This window comes from Meles meles, chromosome 17 (genome assembly GCF_922984935.1).
Source record: "Meles meles chromosome 17, mMelMel3.1 paternal haplotype, whole genome shotgun sequence".
In the NCBI taxonomy this organism is placed as follows: domain Eukaryota; kingdom Metazoa; phylum Chordata; class Mammalia; order Carnivora; family Mustelidae; genus Meles; species Meles meles.
In genome coordinates, this window is record NC_060082.1 from 1,529,878 (window position 1) to 1,548,223 (window position 18,346).

The 18,346-nt window shown below is 48.9% G+C and overlaps 1 protein-coding gene and 1 non-coding gene across 10 annotated transcripts in view; both read right to left on the reverse strand.

Moving 5' to 3' along the window:
* Nucleotides 1-18,346, reverse strand: part of GON4L (gon-4 like) — a 64,003-nt gene that overhangs the window by 45,321 nt on the left and 336 nt on the right. For 7 of the 9 annotated variants that reach the window (XM_045983012.1, XM_045983011.1, XM_045983008.1 and 4 more), the window contains exons 2-3: nt 15,253-15,783; nt 9,424-9,615 (exon numbers count right to left, since the gene is read on the reverse strand). In XM_045983012.1, the coding sequence (XP_045838968.1) occupies nt 9,424-9,615; nt 15,253-15,757 (697 nt within the window). In that variant the 5' untranslated portion in view covers nt 15,758-15,783. Of the gene's footprint in view, nt 1-9,423; nt 9,616-15,252; nt 15,784-18,119; nt 18,192-18,346 lie in introns of those variants that run through there. The other 2 variants (XM_045983010.1, XM_045983015.1) reach the window with 2 other exon arrangements.
* On the reverse strand, nt 9,890-9,962 carry TRNAR-CCU. Its single transcript has one exon. It is a non-coding gene; the product is annotated as a tRNA-Arg (tRNA).

Here is an 18,346-nt window from a genome sequence, read left to right on the forward strand (position 1 = left end):
GGCTCGGTCAGTACAGCGAGTGACACTTGATCTCAGGGCTGTGGGCCTGAGCCCCACCTGGGGTGCAGAAATTACTTAAATAAATAAAACTTTTTTTTAATGGTCTTTTTAAGCAAGGGGGAGAACAAGTAAAAATGTCTACAAAGAGCTTTAAATAATATGGAAGTTTTTCTGATAATGATTTTTAAGGGAAAAAAAGAAGAGGCAGAATTCAAACATGCCCATCTCAGAGTGGTACCTTCTGAATCAACTGTGCTGCTTCAAGGTAGGCCCCAAAGATGACACCTGCAAAGAATTACAAAACCTCCCAACACACCCAAGGAATGATAAAGCTCTTGACCACTTTCATTTTGAGAAAGCAGCAAAAGGGGAATTACACACTGACTCCCTAAAGGCCCTTGTGTATCTCTCTTCTCGCCTCACCAGTTCTCCATCCTCTCCGTCTCACCATTCTCTCCGCACCTCTCCAGAACTGCCTCTCTCCGCCCCCCATCCTCTTGCACCCCCGCTCAAGCAGACCAACCGAGCCAGGCCTCAGCTTCTGCCACACACCCTTCCCTCCTCATCCTCCCTGCGCCACACAGCAACACCCACGGACGCTCCTATCCTATCACATTATTAATAACACTATCAACTGCAAAATTTAATCTAGGGGCACTTGGGTGGCTCAGTGGTTAAGCCTATGCCTTTGGCTCAGGTCATGATCTCAGGATCCTGGGATGGAGCCCTGCCTCGGGCTCTCTGCTTGCCAGGGAGCCTGCTTCCTCCTCTCTCTCTGCCTACCTCTCAGCCTACTTGTGATCTCTCTCTCTCTGTGTCAAATAAATAAATGAAAGCTTAAAAAAAAAAAATTTAATCTACGGGGGAAAAGTTTCAAAGAGATGACATAAGTTCAAACTATTAACACCATAATAGAAACAAGAAAGTCTGTTAACAGGGCGCCTGGTTGGCTCAGTTGGTTAAGCAACCGCTTTCGGCTCAGGTCATGATCCTGGAGTCCCGGGATCGAGTCCTGCATCGGGCTCCCTGCTCAGTGGGGCGTCTGCTTCTCCCACTGACCTCTCTCCTCTCATGCTCTCTCTCTCTTTCTCATACTCTCTCTCTCTCAAATAAATAAGTCTTTAAAAAGTTTGGGGCACCTGGGTGGCTCAGTGGGTTAAAGCCTCTGCCCTCGGCTCAGGTCATGATCCCAGGGTCCTGGGATTGAGCCCCACATCGGGCTCCCTCCTGGCTTATCAGGGAGCCTGCTCCCCTCCCCTGCCTGCCTCTCTGCCTAGTTGTGATTTCTCTCTGTCAAATAAATAAAATATTAAAAAAAAAAAATGTAGCCATCAGGGGTGCCTGGGTGGCTCCGTGGTTTAAAGCCTCTGCCTTCGGCTCACGTCATGATCCCAGCGTCCTGGGATCGAGCCCCACATCGGGCTCCCTCCCGGCTTATCAGGGAGCCTGCTCCCCTCCCCCCGCCTGCCTCTCTGCCTACTTATGATCTGTCTGTCAAATAAATAAATAAAAATCTTAAAAAAAAAAAAGAGTGTAGTCATCATGTCAAATGTTACAAAATTTCTAAATTTTTACTCTCGGTTTCCATAAATAATTTGTTTCAAACCAGTTCTCAAACTGACACGGGTTCTCAGACCCCACTCTGAGTAGCGATGCTTTAAGATATACATTGAAACACTCAGCCCGACTAAAAATACTATTTAAAAAAATGAAACATAAAAATTATTTAGATAAGACCCTTGTATATGTATCATATACATATACAGTGGCTCAGTTGTTAAGCGTCTGCCTTCGGCTCAGGTCGTGACCCCAGGGTCCTGGGATGGAGTTTCTCATCTGGGTCCTGCTCGGCAGGGACCCTGCTTCTCCCTCTCCCACTCTCCCGCCTATGTTCCCTCTCTCACTGTCTCTCTGTCAAATAAATAAATAAAATTTTTTTAAATTATTTAAATGAATTGTGAAGAAAGTTTATCATAAAATGTAAATGCCAGTATTTCTCCTGGAAAAATCAGTAGAGTTGGCATAATTCCATTTAGAAGAGCTATCTTATAAACAAGCCATCGAAATGGGGTCAAAAGTCTAAATTTCATCGCACCTGTCTCTCCTCTGATCTCTGATTTCACTGCAGAGTTGTTATTAGGAAGTACACGAAGGAAAATGTAATACATCTGAACTCCAACACACTGCACCAACGATTAAAAAAGAACAGATAATTCTATTTGTTACACTGTTGCAGAGCTGATCCTTCATCTTCTAAAACACTGGGATTCCACTGACTCTGAAGGGCGGAAATGTAAACCTTAAGGAAGCCCCTCCATAAAGATCAGACTAGGAAATCTAATTTTTCCTTCCATGAGAAAGACGGAAAGTGGCTAAAAACAAGAGATTCCCTGAAAAGTAGAGCTAATGATGTAATCAATACATGGCGAGTCAAATGCGCTGCAGACAGACCGCAGAGTGGACCAAGCGGGCGCACGAGCCGTGGGCCAGGGTTCCCGACACCGCAGCTGCTCAGCGGCCCCACCAGCCGCGCAGCGGGGGTCTCGGAGCCACGACGACACTGCTGTTTTGCACAGATGAAACCGGCCACCGAACCACCGCACAACTATACAAAACCACAACTGACCTTTGGGCAACACAGTTTTGTTTTTTGTTTTTTTTAATATTTTATTTATTTGACAGAGAGAAATCACAAGCAGGCAGAGAGGCAGGCAGAGAGAGAGGAGGAAGCAGGCTCCCTGCAGAGCAGAGAGCCCGATGCAGGGCTCGATCCCAGGACTCTGGGATCATGACCTGAGCCAAAGGCAGAGGCTTTAACCCACTGAGCCACCCAGGCGCCCCAGGGCAACACAGTTTTGAACCGTGCAGACCCACATATACGTGGGTTGTTTTCAATAAATACAGTCCAGGGGCGCCCGGGTGGCTCAGCTGGTTAAGCGTCTGCCTTCAGCTCAGTCACCATCCGAGGGTCCTCAGATCAAGTCCCGCATGGGGCTCCTTCCTCGGCGGAGAACCTGCTTCTCCCTCTGCCTGCTGCTCCCCTGCATGTGTGTGTGCTCTCTCTCTCGCTCTCACAAATAGATAAAATCTTTAAAAATAAATGAAAACAAAAATAAATACAGTATAGTACTGTGAATGTATTTTCTCTTCCTTATGATTTTCATAACCTTTTCTTTTTTCCGGCTTACTTCACTGCAAAGACAGAACATATGTTACACACAACAGAGAAAACATGTTCCTCAACTACCGGTAAGGCTTCTGGTCAACAGCAGGTTACGTTTGAGAGGAGTCGGAAGTTCTATGTGGATCTTCAACTGTGTGGGGCACGGCGCCCCACCCCCACGCTCAAGGCCAACTATACGTAAAAGTGGAAAAATATATAAAGTCGTTGGAAGGCAATGAACAGCCCTCATGGAAAGTGTTTAAGGAACTGTGATCTTTTAGAGAACGGAAGCACGAGGACCCAACCTGAAGGGCTCCCGGGGGCTCAGGTTAAGCCTCTGCCTTTGGCTCAGGTCATGATCCCAGGCTCCTGGGATCGGCCCCACATTGGACTCCCTGCTTGGGGAAGCCTGCTTCTCCCTCTCCCACTCCCCCTGCTTGTGTTCCCTCTCTTGCTGTCTCTCTCTGTGTCAAATAAATGAAATCTTGAAAAAACAACAACTTCAGGCTGAATCAAAGAGCACCAGAAAGGTTAAGTGTGTGATGAACGTAAATGACTACTGATGGGCTAAAGTCGTGACAATAACATCTTAGAGATTTAAAACTTACAAAAAAGTAAAATATAATATCAATAGCACAAAAGACAGGAGTATGTATATGGAGTGAAATTGCTATAAAGTTCTTGTATTGTTTTGGATGTGGTGAAAGTAAAAACTTAATAATTGTTTTTTTAAGTTTATTTATTTCTGGGAAAACGAGAGAGCACACGTGCACGAGCAGGGGGAGGGCAGCGGGAGAGAGAGAACCCCAAGCGGACTCTGGACTGAGTGGGGAGCCTGCAGCAGGACCCCATCCCACACCCGAGATCATGACCAGAGCCAAAATCGAGTCAGACACTCAACCGAATGAGCCAGTGGAGCTGACCGGCCCAGCTGGTAGAGAATGGGATGCTTAATGTCAGGGTTGTGAGTTCAAACCCCACACTGGGTACAGAGAATACCAAAAATAAAGTCTTTAAGAGGCACCGCGCAGGCTCAGTCAGAAGGGCATGCGACTCTTGATCTGGGGTTGCGACTGTGAGCCCCACGTGGGGTGCAGAGATCACCTAGCTAAGCAAAATCTGGGGCGCCTGGCTGGCTCAGGAGCTCACGCAGCCAACTCCTGACACCTACGAGCTCAGGTCACGATCTCATCAGGGCCGTGAGGTTGGGCCCCACATCGCATTCTGTGCTGGGCGCGGATCGGCTTAAGACTGTCTCCGCCCCACCCCCTCCCCCGAACATGCGTGCATCCTCTCTGTCTCCAATAAATAAACACATTTTTATTTAAATAAATAATATTTTAAGAAATAAAATAGGTAGAACCGATAGGAAATACAGACAGATCCACAGTTAAGGTTGGAGACTTCATTATTTCTTTGCCAGTAAGTGACAAACAGACCCCCCACATACAAAGAGAAAAAAGGGAAGCACCAGACAACGCTCTGGACCAGCGCAATCGGCTTCTACAGAGCAGTCACCTCCAGACAACAGAGTGCATGAGCTCTTCGAATACAGACGGAAGAACTACCATAAAGACTATATTCAACATCTGAATAAAGACCTACGGGGGTACGGGGGGCGCCTGGGGGGGCTCAGTGGGTTAAGCCTCTGCCTTCGGTTCAGGTCATGACCCCAGGGTCCTGGGATCGAGTCCCGCATCAGGCTCTCTGCTAGGCAGGGAGCCTGCTTCCTCCTCTCTCTCTCTCTGCCTCTCTGCCTGCTTGTAATTTCTCTCTGTCAAATAAATAAATAAAATCTTAAAAAAAAAAAAAAAAAGACCTACGGTGGGGGAGATTATATTCTGGGCTCCAAAATAAACATCAATACGTAGAAAATGAATGAGGGGCGCCTGGGTGGCTCAGTGGTTTAAGCTGCTGCCTTCAGCTCAGGTCATGATCTCGGGGTCCTGGGATCGAGTCCCGCGTCGGGCTCTCTGCTTGGCGGGGAGCCTGCTTCCTCCTCTCTCTCTCTCTCTCTCTCTCTCTCTCTGCCTGCCTCTCTCCCTACTTGTGATCTCTATCTGTCAAATAAATAAATAAAATCTTAAAAAAAAAAAAAAAAAAAAAGAAAATGAATGAAATTATACTAAGTACAATCTGGAGACAAGGGAATTAAATCAGAAACCAGTAAGAGAAAGAGAGCAAGGATTCTCCAAACTACACAGTTCTAAACAAGCCGTGTGGCAAAGGAGATATCCCAAAGGGCTACACAGCAGAGCCAACTGAAGTCGTGAAACACAGCACAGCACATGGGCGGGGCACAGCTCACACCAGTGCTTAAAGGGAAACGGACGCCTCAAACCCAGTTACTAAAATATGTAATAAACGGGGGCGCCTGGGGGGCTCAGTTAAGCGTCAGACTTCGGCTCAGGTCATGATCCCAGGGTCCGGGGATGGAGCCCCGCTGAGCATGGAGCCCACTTAAATTCTCTCTCCTCTGACCTTCCCTTAACTCACGTGTGTCCGCGCACTCACGTTCTCTCTCTCTCTCAAATAAATAAGTAAAATTGTAAAAAAAAAAAAAAAAAAAAAAAAACCAAAGGAATATTATGAAAACCTTTATGCCAAGGTTTTCACAAATTGGATGAAACAAATACTTTGCAAGACACCGGCTGTCAAAGCTCACTCAAGAACAAGTAGAGAATTTGCAACAGCCCTGGATCTGCTAAAGAAACTGAGTTCAGGGGGCCTGGGTGGCTCAGTCGTTAAGCATCTGCCTTCGGGTCACGATCCTGGAGTCCTGGGATCGAGTCCCATGTCGGGCTCTCTGCTCAGTGGGAAGCCTGCTTCTCCCTTTCCCTCTGCCTGCCTCTCCCTTTCCCTCTGCCTGCCTCTCTGTCTACTTGTGATCTCTGTCAAGTGAATAAATAAAATCTTAAAAAAAAAAAAAAAGGAAAAGAAAAGAAACTGAGTTCAGGGCGCCTGGGGGACTCAATGGCTTTAGCATCTGCCTTTGGCTCAGGTCAGGATCCTGGGGTCCTGGGCTCCCTGCTCAGCGGGGAGTCTGCTTCTGCCCCTCCCCCCATTCCTTCTCTCTCTCTTACTCATGCTCTTTCTCTCAAATAAATAAATAAAACCTGGAAGGAAGAAAGGAAGGAAGGAGGAGAGGAGGAGAAAGGAACCAACAGAGTTCATAATTAAAACTGTCCACAAAGAAAACTCCAGGCCCAGAGGTGCCTTCAACAACACATTTAAGGAAGAAATACCACCAATTCACACACGCTCTTCCAAAAATAAAACCACGAAAAACACAAAAACAAAAAGAAGAGGGAACACTTACCAACTCACTTTACAAGGTCAGCATGACCCCAAGACCACACCATCCAAAGACAGTACAAGAACACTACTGGCCACAGGTACACGAATCCTTAAAATATTAGCCAGTCCAATCCAGCAATACATAAAAAGGGTAATAATACATCGCGATCAAAAGATGTGGTTTACCCCAAAAGTGCAAAATGGCTTTGAAACTTGAAAATCGATCAATATAATTCACCACATCAACAGCCAAAAGCAGAAACAAAAGAAAATCTCAACAGACGCAGGACAAGCTTTTCACCAAATCGACATCAATTCAGCACAACTCCCGGCGAGCAGCAAGGGCAGAGAACGGCCTCCGGCTCCCGTGGACGACTGCGCGCTCCCGCCGGGCCGAGCGCAGGGGGAGATGCCTGCTCGCGCCACTCCTCTCCGCCGCACTGAGGGTCCTCTCCAGCGCCCAGCAAAGCAGGACGGGGAAGGCAAGCTCAAACCACAAGGAAACACACCTACTGAAACGGGTAAAACGTAAACGTCCGACAGCGGCCGCCCAGGCCGGGACGGGCTGTTAGTGTCAGCGGCTGCCGAGAGCGTCAGACGGTGCAGCCGCCGCGGAAAACGGGTCGCAGCCTCCCATCGAGTTACACGTGCGCACGCCGTAAGCCCCGAAATGGCCCTCCTGGTGATCCACCCAGGAAAAATGAAAACTTATGTCTGTCAAAGACCTAATATGTCAATGTTTACAGCATCTTCAGGCAAAACATGGAAACAACCCAAATGTCCACCGGCTGCTAACAAGGAACTGGTGGCAGGTGTGTGGGGAGTGGCGCTACTCGGCGACGGAAAGGCCACAAATGAGTCTCCAAAGTGCTGCACCCGGCGACGGCGGCTCCCAACCGTATGCAAGCGTCAGCATGGACGCTGAAAACACGGCAAGGGCAGAGCGAGGGGCGCATGAGACCGGGCTGAGAAGGCAGGTTGGCAGCGGGCAGTAAGAGAGCTTTCGGGGTGACAGAAATGTCCCACGTGCTGACGGTGGTGGCAGTTACAGAACCATATTCATGTTGCAAAGCTCCCTGGATTCGCTTTGTTGAATGCAAATCATATCTCAGTAAATCTGACAGCAGGAATCAACAGAAATCTCCACATCACTAACAGGATAAAGAAGAAAAACTGCAGACCACCTTCATAGAGACAGAAAAGCCCTGGTACAATTCATTACGTGATAAAAGTCTCCATGGATGCCTGGGTGGCTCAGTCCTAATCGCAGGGTCCTGGGATCAAGTCCCACATCGGCTCCCTGCTCAGCAGGGAGTCTGCTCCTCCCTCTGCCTGCTGTTCTGCCTGCTTGTGCTCACTCTCTGTCTGTCAAATAAATAAATCTTTAAAGAAAAAAGAAAAGTCCCCTAAAATGAGGAAAAGAACTCCCTTAGTCTGATACAACATATCTCTAAAAATAGGGGGCTCCTGGGTGGCTCAGTAAGGCGTCTGCCTTTGACTCAGGTCATGATCCCAGGATCCTGGGATCGAGTCCCTGCATCAGGCTCTCTGCTCAGCAGGGAGTCTGCTTCTCCCTCTCCCGCCTACTCACGCTGTCAAATAAATAATTAAAAATCTTTTAGGGGCGCCTGGGTGGCTCAGTGGGTTGGGCCTCTGCCTTCAGCTCGGGTCATGGTCTCGGGGTCCTGGGATCGAGCCCCGCATCGGGCTCTCTGCTCAGTGGGGGGCCTGCTCTCCCCCCTCTCTTCTCTGCCTGCCTCTCTGCCTACACGTGATCTCTGTCAAATAAATAAATAAAATTTAAAAAAAAATCTTTTAAAAAAATATATATACAAAAAGTCCACAACTCTCTCATGCATAAACGTAGAATACGGGAGTGCCTGGCCGGCTCAGTTAAGCATATGAGTCTTGATTTTAGCTCAGTTTGTGATCTCAGGGTCATGAAATTGAGCCCATGTCAACCTCCACACTCACAGGAAGTCTGCTTAAGATTCTCTCTCTCTGTCCCTCCTCCTCGCCATTTCTAAAAACAAAACAAAACCCCCAGACAAAAATATGGAGCGCCTTCCCCCAAGTTCAGATGAAACATGCATGATCAACACTAGTATTTGCAGTAAGAGAAAGAAATCACAGAGCAGCTGGCTGGCTCAGTCAGTTAAGCACCTGCCTTCAACTCAAGTCATGGTCCCAGGGTCCTAGTTTCCAGCCCCGCATCAGGCTCCCTGCTCATCAGGGAGCCTCTGACTCTGACCTGCTGCTCGTGGTCTCTCTCTCTCTCTCATAAATAAATAAAATCTATTTTTAAAAAAATGAGGGGCTCCTGGGTGGCTCAGTCAGTTAAGCATCTGCCTTCTGCTCAGGTCATGATCCTGGGGTCCCGGGATGGAGCCCCGCATCGGTCTCCCTGCTCAGTGGGGAGTCTGCTTCTCTCTCTACTCCCTCTCCCCCGCTCATGATTGCTCTCTCTCAAGCTCTCTAATAAATAAGTGAAATCTTTTAAAAAAAAAAAAAAGCTGAATAGACACAGGAAACTTAGACTACTCACACAACAGAATACTAGACAGCAGTGAAAACCAAGAATCTACAGATAAACGCAACGGTGTGGGCCGATTTCAGAGACACAAGAGGACGAGTGGAAAAACGCGTGTCTGTCACAGGTCATACAAGCATAGGACTCCACTCATACGAAGTACAAAGCAGTGAACCAAACTAGGCTGCCATAAGTCGGAGTAACGGTCCCCCACGGGGGAGGCGCTAGTAACAACCAAAACAGATGACTTAGGGTACAGGTAATGCTGTTTCTTGATCTGGTTCCTGGCTGCACGGGTGTACTCAGTCTCCGAAAATTCGGACTAGGATATCTTAGGACACGTGCAGTTTTCTGCATATCATACTTCATATCATGCTTCAATAAAGAAGTTTTTTTTTTTTCAATTACGAAAGAAGAGAAGAAAAAAGCCTACCCATCGGAATGAAGAGTCCACCGTCCTCTGTCTCATCCTCGACTTGCGGAGCCAGAGTCCCGAGGGGCTTTTCCTGAGGACAGCCACAGACACCTGGCTGAGGGGACTTCCCAGGCTGGGCTCCTGGCATTGCAGAGTGGCTGCCTAAGGGCGGCGAAGGCATCGCCCCTCCAGAATGCAACTGAGGTTTTCCTGGAAGAATCACAAGTATTGCTCCACACTTTGCCCATTATCAATCACACCAGATACCACGTTGTTGAAATCAGCATTTTGCTATAAAGTCCTTTATCACTGGGTAACTCCATTAACGATGCATACAGCATAAAGGCATTCTTCTCTCTCGTACACGGTCGTAAGGGATCAAAGCTCGGCTCCAAGGCACTCACCTATAATGTCAGGTACTGAACCACGTAATGGCTACGGTCTACTACATTTTTCCCCCCTCTTAATTTTTAAGTAGGCTCCACGCCCAGCATGGGGCTTGAACTCATGACCCTGAGATTAGGAGCCACACACTCTAACGACTGAGCCAGCCAGGCGCCCCAAGGTCTTTCTACTGCTAATATGCTTTGAGTTATGCCCTCTTTTCCTATGCAGAAATCAGAACCATCATTGTTGGGGGGAGCTGTTACACTCCCGTTGACAAAGGGGCATTTCATACGGACAACCATTAATACCACGTTCCACCCACCGTAAGTGATACCCATACAAATGTCCTGAACTTTCTGACTTGGTAAATTCTACAGAGCACTGGAGTACAAACCGCCGCAGAACTATCAACGTATGGTTCCACAGTCCATTAGACAACTCTCCCTCTTCACCTCAACTCTAACGAGTGCTCTCTCTCTTCTGGGAAAGATGGGGCATTTTTAAAGCAAGGGAACATTCATTCTGTAGCAAAAGCCAACATGAGAACCAAGCTTCACGGGGAGGAAAACACAGGCAGAACAGGTGTGCTGAGCACTGACTGCTGGAAGGACGGGGGCGGGGTGGGCAGAGGGAAAGGGTGCACGAATTTTCACGGTGCAGTTGCTGTCTATCCATGAACTGTTTCCATGTCTGTGTATTACACAGCCAAAACGTGTTCGGAGGTCAAGTTCTTTATCCCTAACCTCCATGCAGGGCAGCCCTCATGCTGTCACCTGCTGCCTCATCAACACTCAGACTTTCAACTGGTGTTAAACACGGTTGTTGGTTTCTTTCGTTTTGTAAACATGGTTATATTTTATTTTTTTTAAAGATTTTATTTATTTATTTGACAGACAGAGATCACAATTAGGCAGAGAGGCAGGCAGAGAGAGAGGAGGAAGCAGGCTCCCCGCTGAGCAGAGAGCCCCATGCGGGGCTTGATCCCAGGACCCTGGGACCATGACCTGAGCCGAAGGCAGAGGCCTCAACCCACTGAGCCACCCAGGTGCCCCGTAAACATGGTTTTAAATTGGACCAACCCAGGGAGGCCTGGGTGGCTCAGTTAGTTAAGGGTCTCCCTTCGGCTCAGGTCATGACCCCAGGGTCCTGGGATGGAGCCCCTCATCAGGTTCCTTGCTTGCCGGGGAGCCTGCTTCTCCCTCTGCCTGCTTCTCCCCCTGCTTGTGCTCTTTCTGTCAAATGAATAAATAGAATCTTTTAAAACTAAATAAGTAGGGGTGCCTGGGTGGCTCAGTGGGTTAAAGCCTCTGCCTTCAGCTCGGGTCATGATCCCAGCATCCTGGGATGGAGCCCCACATCAGGTTCTCTGCTCAGCAGGGAGCCTGCTTCCTCCTCTCTCTCTGCCTGCCTCTCTGCCTACTTGTGATCTCTGTCAAATAAATAAATAAAATTAAAAAAAAAAAACTAAATAAGTAAACAAACAGGACCATCCTCTCCCCCAACAAAGAAAAAAAGGTTTAATCCTAAAGAAGCCATGAATCAATCCTGATTTGCACGTACTCTCAACCTCCAGCTTCATTTCCGGAGCCCACGAGCACTCTGCAATTTCAAAATGTCCCACGGCTTTGCCTTTCAGGAGTCAGATCCCAAACCCACCAAATCCAAAGTTGCTCTCAGCCAAATTTCTCAGAAAAGAGAACTTCAGTAAGCAGCACAGTGCTCTCCTTTCATCAGCAATCTCGAACAAGCTGCACAATTAACGATGTCAACATTTTCAAAACCGAACCAACATAAGAGACTTTTTAAATAAACATGCCAAAAGTTAACTTTGGTAGTTCCCATCGATACGTCTACTACCTAAAATGTACTGGGAAAAACTGTTAACACTGTCCCTACAGTTTACCAGCCATAGAGAAAAGGTTCCTTTTCTTTCCAAGTTTTATTGATTTTAGTAATCTCTACACCAACACGGGGCTCAAACTCACCATCCTGAGATCAAGAGTCAAATGCTCTTTTTTTTTTTTTTTAAAGATTTTTTATTTATTTATTTGACATAGAGAGATCACAAGTAGTCAGAGAGGCAGGCAGAGAGAGAGAGAGAAGCAGGCTCCCTGCCGAGCAGAGAGCCCGATGTGGGACTCGATCCCAGGACCCTGAGATCATGACCTGAGCCGAAGGCAGTGACTTAACCCACTGAGCCACCCAGGCGCCCTCAAATGCTCTTCTAACTGAGCCAGCCAGGCGCCCCAAAAATCTTCCTTTTCAGTGACCACATCCCATTGCTTCTCAATGTAACTCCCGTCTCAGAGAACCCCACAGGAACCCCACTCTTCCTTTCCTCTCTCTGTGTGCTAGATGCTCAGAGCCCCTGGAAAGGGAAGCTGAGAAGCGTAAGACAGAGCAGGGAAGGGCAACTCCACAGAGCACATCTGTAAATTGTTCACTGCTGGCCTAACAACTATGTGGATTGATTACATGAAAACAATTAGCTGAGAACTGTACAAGTCAACTAATTATAAGCTGAAATCTGCCTGAGTTAATCATTTTAGAAGGCAAAAAAAAAGTTAAGTAGAAATTAGGGTATGTAAACGATTAAAACACACACACACAATTAAAATTCCGAAAACAAAATGGAGGGGCAGGGGCTAAAATTCTGTCAGAAACGCACTAACACGGCAAGGCTCAGTCACTGGCAGCTGCAGCTTGGAAACACGGTTTCACGTTGTTCACGCTGTACCGAAATGCTGACACAGCGGCCCCCATTGGTTCCCCGGGACACAGGTTTCAAAAGCCCCAGTGACACCTGAAACGTCCCACAGTACTGAACCCTAACCACTGAACCATACACACACCGTGTTTCCTCCCGTATACACCTGTGATGACTTAATTCATAAATCTGGTGGTGAGACGAACAATCACTAGCAACAGAGCAATTCTAACAATGTACTCTAACAAAAGTTATACAAATGTGCTGTCTCTCAAAATACCTTACTACCCTGTACTCACTCTTCTTGTGATGATGTGAGACGATGCGATGCCTACCTGGGGGGACGGAGGGAGGGGAGGGCCAAGACGAGAAGATGCAGCATTAGGCAGCCACTGACCTCACAAGGAGGTGAAGCCCGGAGCGTCACTGGCTTCCAGACCGTGGCTGACTGGGGATTCTGGAAACCACAGGCAAGGGGGAGGGCTACACTTCAAAATAACCCAGACTCTTTTGGTTTTGTTTTTTTTCTACATAATTATAATACTACGTGTTACTTAAAGCAAAACAACAAAACAAATACATACTAATTTTTTTTTTTTAAGATTTTACTTTTAAGTAATCTCTACACCCAACATGGGACTCAAACTTACAACCCAGAGATCAAGAGTCACACACTCCAATGACCGACCCAGCCAGGCGCCCCAACACTAAATTCTTTTTTTTTTTTTAAGATTTTATTTATTTATTTGACAGAGATCACAAGTAAGCAGAGAGGCAGGCAGAGAGAGAGGAGGAAGCAGGCTCCCCGCTGAGCAGAGAGCCGGATGCGGGGCTCGATCCCAGGACCCTGAGATCATGACCTGAGCCGAAGGCAGAGGCTTAACCCACTAAGCCACCCAGGCGCCCCTAAATTCTAATGGTAATTACTGCACAGAGTAAGATTGTAAAGAAAATAAAAGTAAGAGTTTTCTTTTCTTCTTTAAACTTTTCATTATCCAAAATGCATATATATGAATTCCCAATCATCTTTCTTCCTTTCTGTTTTGTATGTTATATTTCTATTCCACAAAAAAAGAAAAAAAAAAAGGTACTGGGGGAGAAAAGGGATTCGGGATAGACACTCCTAAGGTCCTTCTTCTACTGGTATTATAGCTCATTAAAGTGCGTGATGGTCGAGTCCACTTCCAAGGACGGAGCTTAAGGAAGCGGAGCGGCGCGACAGAGAACGCTCAGCCGCTCCCGCCTCGAGGTCAGCTACACGCGGGCCGCGGCCAACTACACCTTCTTCACCTGCACGTGGACATCCGTGATCAAACCACTGAAAACATCTGTAGATCGCACTCTTCGGCAGCCGAGTGACTCTGAACCCCCAGGAATTACCCATTCCTCCCCTACTGGCTCCAGAATCCTGTGTCCTCTCCAGGTTCGCCCACCTCCCCTCCCGGACATAGCCCAGCGTGAAGACGACATTTCGGGGCCTCCCGGCCTCCCTGGCTGCCGCCAGTCTCCTGCTGCATGTCAGCCAGTGCAGGCCACCCCCCTCCTGAACTTCGCCGCCGGATCCCAGCAGCTCCGCTGCGGCCCCTCTCAGCCGCGTCCCACCTGCTCGTGCAGCCCGGTCAGGCCCATTCCCTCTCCTTCGCCACTAACTTTCCCAGGATGTCCTCGTTCTCAGGGCTCTCCTCCTTCCTGACTTCTCCCGTCCCCTCTCCAGTGCCCCCTCCTGTCATCTTTCCCAGCCCACGCTGGTCCGCTTCCTCCACCCCCCTTCCCGAGAAGCAGCACCGCTGCGCTCTGGTCGTCTGTCCTCCCGGCTCCTGCCCACTCCGCTCTCAGTTCCGTGTTACGCTGGTGGCCCCAAAGCTCACCTCACACCCCGCACACCGAACGCCCAACCCATGTCCAGCCCCGCCGACGCTGCGCCCCATCCGAGGACGGACGACTGAAATGGCCCGAGTCTCCTCTCCCTGCGGAGAGAGACTTCTTCCCTCCTCTCTGCCAACCTGGCAGTGCGTGCTTTCGGAAGGTCTCGGGGAGAAGGCAAGGAAGGTTCCGGGTCGTCTGCTCGCCTCCAGCCGCTCCACATGGATGACCTGTTTACGTCCTGTCTTCCCAACTAGACCCCAAGCTTTCTGAGCTGAGAACTACGCCTTCTGCTTCTTTCATTTACGAAGTGGCTATCGCCTACAGGAAAAGTTCAAGGGCTTGAGCAGGAAAAACAAAGCCCTTCACGACCTAAACATAATCAAGCGCCCTGAAGTCATCTCTCGCTTCTGCCAACCCACCACGTCGCCATCCCTCCCGGCCTTGAACTCTGCACGTCCTGCTCTCGGCCTACATGCCCCGTGCCACCACCTGTCGAACCACAGCTCACCCTCAAGTCCGAGGGGTTATGTCATCTTTGCAGAGCCCCATGCAGCGTCCCCGGCAGTAGTCTGTCCCTTCACGCCACTGCCCCTCCCCCGCGAGCCCCGCTCCACGGTGTCCGCCAGTCACGAAAGGCCACACATGGTTCACCTCTCCAGACCACGGAGGGTAAGAGAAAGAAAAGGATGTGGAAGAGGCTTTCAGGAACGGGAGGGAGAAGAAAGTCTCCGTCTGTCCAGAAAGCTGACTGTCGACCCTTAGGAGCAGCACAGTCCCGACTACGCAGCGCACGAGTACACCCTGCCGGAAACACTGCTTCTAGAGGGACGGCAGGGAGGACGGGGCAGACCGCCGCGTCAGGGGAAACCCAGCCGCTCATATCTTACCTCCTTCTTCCTGGACTTCTTCACTCGGCTCTCCTGAGAAAGGCTCCTTTGGAAGAGGGTGATCACCTCTGTCTTCTTGGGGAACAAGCCCAGGCCTGAGTGTAATCTTCTTCCCCCTCCTTGAGCCGGCGGTCTGGACTTTTCCTTTACCGATGTGCACAGGAGGGGGCTGGGAAGACTCCAAGGCAGGCAGCGTGAGTCCCTGAGAGACGGCCGCATCGCCAGCTTCTAGAACTGGTGCATCCGCGTCCTGGGTGAGCCCCCTAGAGCTCAAACATGGGTCCTCAACAGCAAGCTGACTTCCAGCACCCTGCACGGACTCCACCTGGAGGCCGGCCGCTCTGCCATGGCTCGGACCCCCAGAGGGTGACGCTGAGCCCCAGTCTTTCACCTGGTCGGACGATGCTTTAACAACCGACTCCAGGTCCGGGTCCTCTTCCTCCTGGCTGCCCTGGTGCTGTGGGGACTCTGTCACCGTAGTCCTTCTCTTCTTACAGGGCAACATTGTCCAAGGCCCACTCCTGTTCCATCCTGAAAGGAGAAAAGCAAGTTCTCATTACCCTCAGATTAATCACGGACACCAGCATTTCAAGTATCTTTCTGCTTATTCACACTCAGTCAGGGACACAGTATTTACACTAAATACACAACATCCCAGCAGGTGGGCAGTGAGGGACGGTGGTTAGAGTGCGGCGCTCAAACCCTAGCTCCACTCCCACTTGGTACACTCTCTTGGCTGATGTAACCTCTCTGATCTTGAGTTTCCTCCACTGTAAAGGACGGTAAGTGTGCTTACCTCAGAGTTGTAAGGATTAAACAGTACGTGATCAGTAAATGTTAGTTACCACGGTTACCGTCCGGGAGGAAGAAAAGCCCATGCTGACAGCAAACTGTGGAGTCAAACTCCATCTGCTTCCCAAGCCAGCTTCTCCCCAGCTTTGCGACCCCACATAAGTTACCTAAACTCAACCTCAGCTTCTTCGGCTGTAAAACAAAATAGGGGCACCTGGGTGGCTCAGTCGGTGAAGCGGCTGCCTTTGGCTCAGGTCATGATGGGATTGAGCCCTGCCTCAGGCTCCCTGCTCAGCAGGTCTGCCCCTCCCCCGCTCGATCCCTCTCTCTGGCTTAATCCCTCTCTCTCAAATAAATAAAATCTTGTAAAAAAAAAAAAAAGTTTAAAAAAATGAAATAAAAACAGTATCTATGTCATTAGACAGCAATTTATCAGATCAATAATATTTGCTATTGCTGTTTTCATAAACAGGTAGTTCCAGGAACAGAAACAATCTAGGGTGCCTGGGTGGCTCAGTGGGTTAAAGCCTCTGCCTTCGCCTCAGGTCATGATCTCAAGGTCCTGGGATTGAGGCCCCGCATTGGGCTCTCTGCTTGGTGGGGAGCCTGCTTCCCCCTCTTTCTGCCTGCCTCTTTGCCTGCTTGTGATCTCTCTGTCAAGTAAATAAATAAAATCTTTAAAAAAAAAAAAATCCAAAAGCAAAGCGTGATTGTTTAAAAAGTTTAAGCTAGGGGCGCCTGGGTGGCTCAGTGGATTAAGCCGCTGCCTTCCGCTCAGGTCATGATCTCAGGGTCCTGGGATCGAGCCCCGAGCCCCCGGCTCTCTGCTCAGCAGGGAGCCGGCTTCCTCCTCTCTCTCTGCCTGCCTCTCTGTCTACTTGTGATCTCTCTGTCAAATAAATAAATAAAATCTTTAAAAAAATAAAATAAATAAAAATAAAAAGTTTAAGCTATATTAACAGAAATTTTGTGCTGAAAACAAAACAACAACAAAAAACCCAGAAACAATCCAAAAGCAAAGCGTGATTGTTTAAAAAGGTTAAGCTACATTAACAGAAATTTTGTGCTGAAAAGAAAGTTCCACTATTCTCACTCAAGAGTCACTTCCTGACTCTTGGCTTCAATTCCAGTTATTCACAGTTAAAGGCAACACTAACTCAAGCTAGAGGGCATCTTTTATGTTCTTATAGCACCTGTTCGCAAAGCTCTCTTACAGTACTTATCGCTTTTGTCATTCTCTTGCCTATCTCCTTCCCATCTCCTCCCCCCAAAACTACGTGCTCTCTGAGGAAAAGGACTTTTCCAACTGGTACCCCTAGTACTTGGCAGGATCTGCCAACGGCATACTCAATGAATGTTCCCAGAAGAAAAGAGCAAACGAGAGAGAGCATGAACTTCCCATTTGGTGCTTAGTCTATGTAGCATTTGGACCAGGAGTTCAGCAATGTATGAAAACCCGTGGCATCTTTCTAGCCTGAAAAACCTTACTCTCATAAAATAGTTTCAAGAACACAGTAAGTTGGGGCGCCTGGCTGGCTCAGCGGGTTAAAGCCTCTGCCTTGGGCTCGGGTCATGATCCCAGGATTCTGGTCATGATCTCAGGGTCCTGGGATCCAGCCCTACATCCGGCTCTCTGCTCAGCAGGGAGCCTGCTTCCTCCTCTCTCTCTGCCTGCCTCTCTGCCTGCTTGTGATCTCTGTCTGTCAAATAAATAAATAAAATCTTGAAAAAAAAAAAGAATACAGTAAGTTGTCTTGTACAGCACTGAGTTCTTCCTCACTGACAATGCCCATCTGCCAGGGCACCCCACGAAAGCCTGAACAGAGGACTAAGAAACTTCAGAGTCTGAACTAAAAGGTTATTTTAAAACTCCCCAATTCAGGGGCGCCTGGCTGGCTCAGTCGGAAGAATGCAGGTACAACTCTTGCTCTCAGGGCTGAGTTCGAGCCCCACGTCGGGGAGAGAGAGATCTCAAACAGATAATTTTTAAAAATAAAATAAACCTTCCTAACTGAGTTTCTCCAGGCAGCAGGAAAGAACCCCACCCTGGGCCCCAAACCAGCCAATGTCCTAACCTGGACTGTTTAAAGCTCAACAAGCACGTGACGGTTCTGCGGACCCCGGGGAGGGAGGCTGGGGAGCAGGTAAGAGGTGGGGCGGGCGCAGCCTGCACGGGTCCTACAGTTCAGAGATGAATGACAGGTTGAGAAAAGAAAACGAAGGGCGGGCGGCAGAGAGCGCCTCGCCGACGGAGCAGCGTGCGGAGAGGGGCTCCAGGCACCTGAAGCGCAGCAGCTGCCGA